The sequence below is a fragment of the Rhipicephalus sanguineus genome, chromosome 9 (assembly GCF_013339695.2).
Source record: "Rhipicephalus sanguineus isolate Rsan-2018 chromosome 9, BIME_Rsan_1.4, whole genome shotgun sequence".
NCBI classification, from domain to species: Eukaryota; Metazoa; Arthropoda; class Arachnida; order Ixodida; family Ixodidae; genus Rhipicephalus; species Rhipicephalus sanguineus.
The window spans coordinates 115870594-115881747 of NC_051184.2; the positions used below are offsets into that span (position 1 = coordinate 115870594).

An 11154-nucleotide genomic window follows, 5' to 3' on the forward strand; every position below is an offset into this window, starting at 1 on the left:
CCCCCCTTAAATCGGAACGTCAGTATCCGCGGCTCGCTGTTCCCGTCCCGAAAGTATGCTAAGCGATGTTTGAAGTCTGAAGTTACTGAATTTGGTATGTCCGTGGTAGAAAAGTCCGCTCTAAAGGGGTCCCGACCACCTTGCTGGCCTGACATTTTATACCCGTGTCACACGGGCATTTCAAAGGCCATTGAACCAATGGTCCATTGACTCAACGGGGATGCACGCGCTGCCACACGGGTAGTTTCGAAGGCTATTGAGTAAGTGGCCTATCAAGTCAACGAAGCACTCGACGACACCATTGAAACTTCGATGGCCATCGAGCGGCAGAAGCGGAAACAGTGTCACCACGCCCTCTCGTTCCCAGTGCGCTCATACTCACGATTAGAAAAGGAAAAATTTACCGAGTATACATTAAAACTAGTGTGTTTGGGCATTCTAACTCATTTACTAAAGTATTTGTGTCATCTGGAATGTAGGAATTGCGCATGCTCACGATAACAGCAGCAGCTCATCCTCGATGGCATCGGCTTCCTCTTTCGCCGCTTCGATCCCAGCATCAAGCTGCATGATCGCAGCCATGTAGAACACCATAGCGGCCTTGTCATCTGCTTCGCGGTCACTCATGATGGCGGAACAAGCACATAATGAAACGAAATGAGTACACGCAACCGCAAAACCAGGCAAAACGGCAAAACTACGTACTACGTGGCAAACCCGGAAAAGCGGCCAGACGCGTAAAGCGGTTGTAACGTAGCCACAGTTTCACTGTTCAGCAAACTTATAACCAACTCTGCTTATAACTAATAATGCACTTATAATTCTGTATCAACAATTTTTTTTTATATTTTAGAACAAAACAACGCACAAATGTGTGCTTTTAAGTGGATTTTAGTTCACTTACGACGACATGAAAACGAAAATAAGATTAACAGCGCCACAAAAATTTCGCGAGAAACACCTGAATCACTCAACGGCCATTGAAAACCGTCGTGTGGCAACACGAGAACTCCATCAAGTTCGATGGAGTTGTAGCGTTTCGACGGCCATCGACTCAATGGCCTTTCAAACATGCCCGTGTGTCACAGGTATTAGTCAATTATATCTAAATGTCCGTTGCACTAGAATCCGTTGTAAACGAAGCTCAATCAATGGAACAAATATGGAGGTCGGCATAATGCCGTAAATTGGTGTGTAATATCCGAATGTCTGTTGTAAACAGATCCGTTGTAACGAGGTTATACTGTAACTTCTCATTGAGTTTTTTGCAACTTTATATTTTGGCAAAACATTACTTTTGTGCACAATATTTTAAGCATTTAATATGGTCCGATCAAAAACAAATATGTGTGCTTAATCTTTGGGATATGTACAATGTAATGCAATCAGGTTATTTTTAAGGATAAAAGTTATCCATATACTCAGGCACCAGTCACTGAAAACGAAGCACCAGATATGAAAATTTTTATAAAATGCTGCCTCTCAATGGAATGGCATTATCTTGCCTACTCACACTCAGTGGAGTGCTAGGGACAAGAAAAACCATTTTGCACTGCTCTGTCATTCTATCAGCTATGTCCAGTAGCTACACAAAAGTGCACAGTTTCTCACTTATGCATGGCCCTTGGGCAATAAAGCTTCGAGCTATCCTAAATCTAAAAGCAGATTTGGAATGGAGATGAAGCCCTATAAGTGGTACAATTTTCATTCTCTCTGCAATAATATTAAAAAAAAAGGGTTGCTGAGGAATGTCTGGGGGCCGATCAGCAATGTGTGTGAAGCGGACGATCCCGATAACCAAAAAACGGAGCATCCAGAAAAAATCACGAGCCCGTGGGATGTACTGAACGCCTTAGACGATTTGTTCGTTCTTCAGCGAGCACAATGACGACGTGGCAGCGGGCCACTTTTTGCAACGAGAATCCAGGGCTGTGAAACTACTACAAGGAAAGGCTAGGCAAAGTAAGCTAACTGACTTTTAGCAATCTAGCCAGTTTGGCGTCTTTTCTGTCTCACTCTCGCGGCAACAAAATTCTCGCAACTAGAAATTTTTCGCTTTCCCCACCGATTTTGTTATTCTGGGTTTCGACTGTATTCGGTTAGGTACTATTGTTTGATTTGAATTCGAAACTCAATTATTCGCACACCCCTACTTCTCGCTTCATGACGGCCATGGAACATAGGTACAGTCAGACAGAGAAGGAAGCTCTGGCGGCAACATCGGAAATGTGTAGGTTTGACAAGTTCTTCGTGGCATAAGCCTTGCTGTGCAAATGGACCATCAACCACCAGTCACTTTCTTCGGCAAAATGGAACTTGATATGCTTCTTCTTCGTATGCCCCAGGTGAACTACTAGCCAACTGCCGATGCTCTCTCGAGGATACCACCAAAGGTTTCTTCTCCCCTCGACACAGTGGAATCGTTTGCAACAGAAGTTGTTAACCTCAACGTCGCCACTGAATCCACATGACATCAAGAAAGCCCAAAGCACACATGGCACGAGCACATTCCTTATTTCTTTAGCCCAACGTGATAAGCCTCGCAAGAAACTGTTTTTAGATTTGATGAAGTATGCTGCGGCAGCTAATGAGATCACAGTCTGTGACGGTCTTCTGCTCAAAGGTCCCTGCATCGTGGTTCCTACTTCCTTGAGACCAGCAGCAGTTCTGAATCAGCTGCACAACGGTCATCAAGGTATAAACCGGTGCAAAGCGAAGCCCAGAGGTTCAATGTGGTGGCCGAAGACTACAAAAGACGTTTGGTAGTCCGATGCAAACAGTGTGCACGCACTCTGATAAATCCAGCCACTTATATCCACACCCTTACCGAGTCGCCCATGGGTATGGATCTCTTCCACAGCAGATAACAAATGTTTTTGCTCGTCGTGGATTATTACTCTCGTTTCCCTGAGGTTACCGTATTTACTCGATTCTACCGCGCCCTCGATTGTAACGCGCACCCGTTTTCCGCGACCAAAAAAAAAAAAGTACTACATCGATTGTAATGCGCACCCATTTTTCGTGAGAGAACATAACAAAAAAAGTCCGTAGGAGTCGCACTTTGCACATTCAGAAGAACAAGTATTTGGGTTTTAAAGAACTAAAGTTTCAAAAAAGTAAAACACGAAGTCAAAAAGCGGGCCTTGCCGCTAAAACTGTCACCACTAAGGCGGCGTTACGAGTCGCGTAATGGATCAGTCCTCGTCGCTGTCTGACAACTCCTTGTCGCTATCAACACTCTTCGATTTCGGGAAATCGGCCCTGCTTTGGTCCACTGAAACCTTTTCGTGAAGCTTTGCTGTAAAAAATCTTCGGCTTCTGTTTGCGCGTCTCGCACGCACGTTTCGGGAATTCTGAACAACCGCGATGTGGCCCGATTTCCGTCCGTCTCTCTGCACATGTAATAACCATTCTTTTAAATGCAGCATCGTGGTACACTCGTCGAGTATTTGGAGTCTGCACTTCCATGCCGTCGATGCGAACGCAGAACGGGATGACCATCTCCTCAGCACACGCACGAACTGAAAAAATGGCAGAAATGGCCAAGGTGCGTAGGAGGCGGCCATTTTGAAATGTCGATGGCAATAAAATAAGTTTTTTTTTCGGTACTCGATTAACGAACATGCGATTTTCGGACTCGTTTTCCCGGAAAAAAGGTGCGCGTTAGATTCGAGTAAATACGGTATTACCCTGCGATCATCTACAGCTTCTGCAGTCGTCGAGGTGCTCAAGAGCATATTTGCTCGACGTGGTAATCCCGGAAGTTATGAGATCAGATAACTGCTTTCCTTCCATGAGCCCAAGAAGTTTGCCGACTCCTACGGTTTCACCCTCATGACCAGCAGCCCCCATTTTCCTCAATCAAACGAAGAGGCTGAAACGATGGTCCGCACAGTGAACGAACTGCTTGGCAAATCGAGCAATCCACATCTAGCTTTACTCAGCTATAGAGATACCACAGGCGTGAATGGTTTCAGCCTCGCTCAGCTTCTATTGAGCAAACAACTCCGAACTCTCTTACCGAAGATGAAACAGTTGCTCCAATCATTTTGGCCTGCTAGAGACACAGTGGCCACAAGTGATGCGTCCTACAAGACGAAAAGCGAAACTGGCGACAACCGTCCGGGCTCTCACAGTAGAATCGAACGGACCCTGCAGCTCCTACAGACACAATGCAGGATGCTTCTCCTGCAAATTCGATGGCGGACATAACGGACACTACACCGAACGTAGTACAAGACATCAGCAGTGACCCTCGAGACGGTGTTATAAAAACACGTAGTGGCCACCATTGACAGTATAACCTCGTTACAACGGATCTGTTTACAACAGACATTCGGATATTACATACCAAATTGCGGCGTTACGCCGACCTCCGTATTTGTTCCATTGATTGAGCTTTGTTTACAAAGGATTCTGGTACAATGGACATTCGGATATAAGTGACTAAAATGTCATGCCAGGAAGGTGGTCAGGACTCCATTAGAGCAGACTTTTCTACCACGGACATACCCAATTCAATAACTTCCGACTTCAAACATCGCTTAGCGTACTTTCGGGACGGGAACAGCGCGCCGCGGATATCGACGTACCGATTTAAGAACGAAGGCCGCCGATCTCCGGTCTGTCAATGATCAGCTATGCCTAGCTGTAGCGACAAAAAATCGATGCGCACCGTGCTTGGTGTTGTGTTTTGGGACGCTGACGCATGAAATCGCTAGCCGCTGCCACTGCTTTCGGTCGCTGTAATGCAAGCTTGCCCGGGGAGTCCGCTGCCGATGCGCAAAATGCCCATCCGCGGTTCTGAGGAGCCAGCGCGCGATGCGATTCGTTGCTTGCGACGAAGAACATTGCGGCTTCTTCGCTTTTGCATGTCTGCTAGCGCGATGTTCTTGCCCGCAAAGTTCGGATTTGTCTCGTACATTGGTACCGTGAGCAGAGTTAGGCCTAGCCACGACATCGAGTAGAAAGCTCGGTTGCGATGCACGTGGCCGCGGTGCCCGATGTTTCAAAGTAAGTCATGCTCGATTGCGAGTACAAAGAGTTGTCCCGCGGTGGTCTTCATCATAAGCTCAAAAGTGCTTATAAGAAGAACCTCTAACAGCGGGTCCAACGAGTCAACGCTATTACAGTCGCGATGTTCTACGCCCGTATGCGATGTTCGCGACGAGTGCGGCGCGCTATCGTAATCTGATGATTGAGCTTCCGCTTGCAGCTGCCAAACTAAGGCGTTCTAAACTATCGTCGACCCGTGAACCCAGAAAGAGTGTGAACGAGTCACTAAGTAGAGCAATTTTTGACAGCCACGTCATCGCGACGCACAAGCAGCAGATGACGGTCCCGAAGCGACCATCACAGCGGAAGCAGCCAATCGCAGGCCTTGAATTGAACTTCAAACATGTGCTTTTTATACGCTTGTTACTGAATGGAGGAGCTAGCTGAAACGGAGAACTTGAACACGGAGAAATGCTCTTTACGAGCCCAGAGTGGTGGCGCCCGGTTGCGCCGTTGCCGAGCTAAAACTTTGAAAAAAAAAAAAATGCTGTTTTTTCTTTTGCTATTTCCGCAATTTTCGCCAAGTCGGCAGAAGCAAAAAAAATTTTTAATAGCACTTCTACGTAGTTTTCAGTGAAGATATTTTGGAATCAAATAGAAAATGGGCTACAGAAACTGAAAATGCGATTGTCCAAAAATCACATTTTTATTTTGGTCCCCCGCTAAAAATAAAACCATGTTTGTGACTCGTAATTCTCTCCAGTTATAACAGACCTATTCAGCGTTTACGTAAAAGTCTGTTATAACAGTACTTGGATTTTGCATAATCCCTTTACAACAGACCAAAATGCTCTTCACTATGAATGTGTTTAATGAGGTTATACTTAGTTCCATCAGCTCGTCTGAACTTGTAATGCTACCCTACAAGTTCTTGAAGGAAGGAGGTGTGGTGGCGTCACCTGTGTTCAGCCAGTCGTCTGGTGGCGCAGCCCGTGTCGGGGACTGGGATGGGCGTGTGTCGATAAATGACTTGTGATGCTGACCTTTGCGGACGTGCCTCTGCCTCCAATGCGCATAGCGTCCGAGCCAACTCAAAACACAACAGGCACAGCACCATCTTCCTCGGAGGTCGAGGAACCCTTGCCACTGTCCTAAGCCGAGCCAAGACTGGATGCATCCGCCTCTGCTGCGACCGTCGTGGCTCCTGGCTTTGATTCTGCGAAATCGAAAAAAAAAAAAAAAAGGACTGTACAAACTCGCACAGAAGTTGTAGCATGGTGCATAAGTATATCTCTATGAATGCGTACAGCCTTGTTGTTGCTCTTGGGTGGCACATGCCCCTCGCGTATGCATGAAGGTGGCAGGGTACGATGGCTGCTGGTTGGTGTTAAATTTTAGTTCACTCAATGGCTATCAAATATTTTTGTGGTGTTAAACGTAGGCTGATATCACTTGCTACATCCTGCTCGCATAGCTGTGCTCAATTCTATTAAAATGCCAGAACTATATTACCTCCCTAGTGCACTATGTCTGGAATGCCCCCACCATGTCAGCGCTGTCTATGACACACAGACCTTGCAGGGAGCTAGCCATTTAATTCTTACACGTAAAGCAAAAATACTAGGTGTTCATTGTACAGACGGATCCAGTGTTAAAGGGGACACTTGAGTGCATTGCATGTTTGGATTTCGCTCTCTTGCAAAAACATAGTGGCTTAGATTTGCATAAAATTACTGGTGGTTGAGAGTTCTGCCTCTTCTTGACAGACTCGTGCAGTGCATGAACAATGTTTCCCTGTCCGCTTGCTGTTAGAAGGCCAGCAAAATGAAAGGTGCTCATTGGAGTGTTCCCTTTCACAGTGCACCACACTGTACATCCTGCATTACGATGCAAAGTAGACTAGAGTCAAAACTCCTTAATATGTGCCCGCTTTAAACGTAGTTGCGAAGAATACCCAACAGTGTCATAGAGATTAATGCATTTGCTGACCGCCTAAGCCATAGCGGTTCGGCCTATGCTTACCGGTTTGTGTGTACCCCGTGCACCACGATAACTTTTTGTGCCATAAAAGTTTACAATGCCGCTGAACTTGCCGGCGCCACAATGTGCCGCAAAAGGTCTTCCGTCTTCTCTAGAAGTGCAGAGATAGGTCGGCCAATAATTCCAATTTGTGCGCGATTGCGAAGGTGCCTTTGCGGGTAAGCATCGGGAAAGAACAAAGGCGAGATGGCGGCAATCGCAGCTGCCGACGAATGCACCAGTATGACTTATCACCCACAACCCTATCACCCTTAGGCTACCTGCTCGGGCAAGCGCGTGGCGTAGCACTGCCCACTGCACGCTTTTGGTAGGCGACAGCCTGAGCGCACCGGGCCACCGATCGCTGCTGCCTCGTTTTGAGGGACCGCGTTTAAGTGCGCGCTGCTTTGTAGAAAGGAAAGCAGCTTGGCTGTCGCTGAGTTTGGAGTCACGGGCACCAAGAAACCTAGCTCGCTGCTTGACATATACCAAGCGCGTACACAGCAAGCTGTTCTAACCACACCGCATGCTTTCATTAGGCTGCAACCCATGCGCCTCCGTCAACTGCCAGGACCACTAGAGCATCGCAGAGACGCGCAGTGTGCATCGCTTGCAAGAGCGCACCATAGCCGCGATAACACAGTCGAGCCCACATATAACGGCCCCACTTAAAACTAACTTCGTCTTAAAACGAACGGTACCCGCGTGACCGTGGAAATATACATTATTTCAATGGCACAAAATCACACTTACAACGAACGCCTTTGAACCCTGCCGATCGGTTACAGCGAACGGAGTCGGCCGGCGACTGCGGAGACACCCCTTTCGACCACCTATAAGCCATCGGCGAGCCAAACGCCGATCCTGCCTCCGCAGGCTTCTCATTGTCGTTCTCCCCGACAGTTTTTTGTTACGCACCCCTCCGTCCTTTGTCCCCCTGCTGCTCCGAGCACCCCGTATCGCCAGTGGGTGCGGGGTGCTCACCGACTTCGATATTTCGCGATTCGTTCCGTGTTCTCGCTCATTTTGCACTCCGTTCAGCATGCCCTGCACGCGTGCGGAAGGGTAAAAATGGCTTACGCGGAAGGAAGTGCGAATCATCCAAGTCGGTGGGGCTGCGCAAGTTGAACTTTTCACGATCCGTCCCGTGTGACGGCCGTTTTCAGCCTTCCGCGAACCAGCGCCCCAATGAGGTTCTCTGACCGCTGCGTGCGTAGGCCACTCTCCCAAGTACAGCGACTCTATCCCAAGGCTGTTCTCCTCTCTCCCCCCTTTATCGCAACTCCTCCGCCTGTCCACGCCGGCTCGAATTACGAAGTTTCTTTTTCTGGGTAGAAACGAGCTCAGACAGGGCGCAGAGCCGTTCTACGCTTACTTGCTTGTGTGTCGCACGTGCGCGTCTTGCTCGTTGTTCGTGTGCGTGTGTGTCAGGATGGCGGACGGGAAGCCCTCCGCGCAAACAGATGGCACGAAGCGAAAAGCGCTGGACATTTCTACCAAGCGAGCCATTCTAAACGAGCTAGCTCAAGGCGCTAAAAACTGCGAGCTGGTTAAGAAGTACGGCGTGTCCAAGTCAACGATATCAACGATTCTAAAGAATAAGGACAAGATAATCAGTGCCGATGCCAACTCGACGGACAGAAAGTGCCTGCGGAGGGCCATCTACTCGGACATGGAGGAAGCGCTTCTGAAATGGTTCGTCGACGCGCGGGCTCAAAACATTCCGATAAGTGGTCCTATGATGCTGGCCAAAGCGAAAGACTTCGCATTTCTGTTGGATTTTCCCGACTTCTGCCCAGGAAATGGCTGGCTACATCGGTTCAAGGTGCATCATGGCATTGTTTTTAAATCGATTGTCGGTGAGGCGGCCTCGGCCAGCGACCAAGACGTTGCCTCGTGGCTTGAAGCAAATAGAGACACTATTTTAAGCTATGCGGAGCAAGACGTCTATAACGCAGACGAAACTGCGTTATTCTACCAGATGCTGCCAGGAAAAACGAACGCCATGAAAGGCGACACATGTGCTGGCGGCAAGCACAGTAAAGTGCGCGTCACAGCGCTTTTGTGCACTAACATGGATGGCAGCGACCGGCGCGTGCCCGTTGTAATCGGTAAGTCAAAGAAGCCGCGTTGCATTCGGGGCTATGTGCCTGTGCGTTACAGCCTCTCTCACGGCAGTGACCCTGCTTTTCCTGCCACCCAACACAACGTCGAAATTGCAAATGCTTGACTTGGGCATAATCCGCGCGTTTAGGGCTTATTATAGGCGCCGCGTTGTGGAGCACATGCTCATAGCTGTTGACCGGCCGGCAGCCAACCTGCCGCTTCGGGTGTAGCTGTACTCAGCTCTGGATATGGTAAAGGCTTCGTGGGCGGAGGTAACGGCTACATGTGTGCAAAACTGTTTCCGCAAGGCCGACTTCGCCGACGTCGGAGCCGATGCCGACCCTGAAGCTTCCGAAGAGGACCACTCCGGCGGCGATTTGTGGCAGTGTGTTGTCGACTCAGACATGGGAGGGCGGGACATCTGCTCGGATGATTTCGTTATGGCCGATGATGATGCCGACACCGCGGAACCGTGCACAGATGAGGGCATTGTCAATGAGTGACTCGGAGGAATCAGATGACGACGACGATGAAACAAAGCCAGCGCCCACAAGCGTGCCTGTAGCAATTGGCTACATAGATAGCCTCAGGCAACTTGTCTATGCCAAGGGCCTCGGCGAGGAGCATGCTGCCGCTAAATAAACTGGAGACCACCCTTATCGCATCGGCACTCTCGAAGCAGACGTGCACCACAGACTTTTTTGCGAAAAAATAAATTTTGGGTTTTCACTTGTGACTTTTTAAAAGCTGTTTTTTCATTTATTACGAACTTCGGGATACAACGAACGGACGCCGCGTCACGCTTCGGTTCGTTATGAACGGGCTCAACTGTAATAGGGAAATTATTATATCATGTCTGAAAAATTTTTCCACCATAGAAACTAAGAGTGTAAAATGCAGCAGTTGTTTTACAAAAAAAACACATTTATGGTAGAACCCCGCTGTTACATTCCTGCATTTTCCTGGCTGTTACGTCGTTTTCGGCCGGCGCCGGCATAGCTCTCAAAGGATCCCAGGCATTGGGAACCCCGCTGATACGTCGCAACTGTGAGACGATTCCCGCATTGTATCCTGCAACCAGCCCTCCGAAACAGCCCAGGCGACCATGTTGACTTTTCACGTGGCTTGCCTTGGTCCGCTTGGTGGCTTGACGATTGAATTGGCCGCCAGAAACGGTCGGGGCGACATTTATGATGCATTTTTAAGTCCCGCCACTGTAAACACGACCTCCGAGATCTGTACCTTTCATCTAAACACGGCACCTATGACGCGGTTGGGTGCCAAAAATTGGTTTAACAAAAGTACGGACTTCGAGATTAGCTTTCGTTGATCAAAGTGATCCAGGGTTGCGGAGCCAGCGGCTTCATTGGCTGCAACAGCGCTGGATTTGTTGCGCAGATTAGCCCACAGTGGCCATGCCGAAAGCCACATGGCACTGCAGGTGCTCGAGAGAGAGAGAGAGAGAGAGAAAAAAAAAAGAGGGTGACCTTAATTTTTAGGTCTGGCGGTCCCATGCCGCCAATTTCCCACAGGGTGGGTGCCCTCCCAAGCGACTTTGAACTTCGTTCTGCCGAGCACCAGGCCGGAAGTGCGCTTGTACCTATTTTACCGGTAGGTACCCGGCGGCAGCAATTCTCTGCCTCCCACAGCAGCGGCGGATGCTCAACTATTTCACCAAGGCTGTGGTGGGTTAAGGTGCGCCCAGGGGTCTTTGCAGAACCTTATGGGGCCACCTTTCGAGATGAGTACCCATTAACAACCGAGCGCCAGGTAGGTGTACTCCTCTACCCGTTTAGAGAAACCGGTGGGTTCCCGGTCGGCACTGGGAATCGAACCCGGTACCTCCCGCATTGGAAGCGGACGCTCAACCATGTAGCCACCGCTGCGGCCTTGTACTGATTGGGCGTGAGAGAATGCGCCAGGCAAAGCTGCACAATTTCTTCAAGAGAAAGGTTTGAAATAAAATTGTGTGCTTCTCGTCACTATTCTGGTTTCTCATTTTTTTTGCCCGTTTCTTGGCTCTTACGTATCCCA

The 11154-nt window shown here is 48.9% G+C and overlaps 1 protein-coding gene across 1 annotated transcript; it reads left to right on the forward strand.

The window, feature by feature from the left end:
* Positions 1-8446: 8446 nt before the first annotated feature.
* Positions 8447-9244, forward strand: LOC125759971 (tigger transposable element-derived protein 4-like). Its single transcript, XM_049419515.1, has one exon. It carries the CDS (start codon positions 8447-8449, stop codon positions 9242-9244), a length of 798 nt encoding a protein of 265 aa, XP_049275472.1.
* Positions 9245-11154: the final 1910 nt, after the last annotated feature.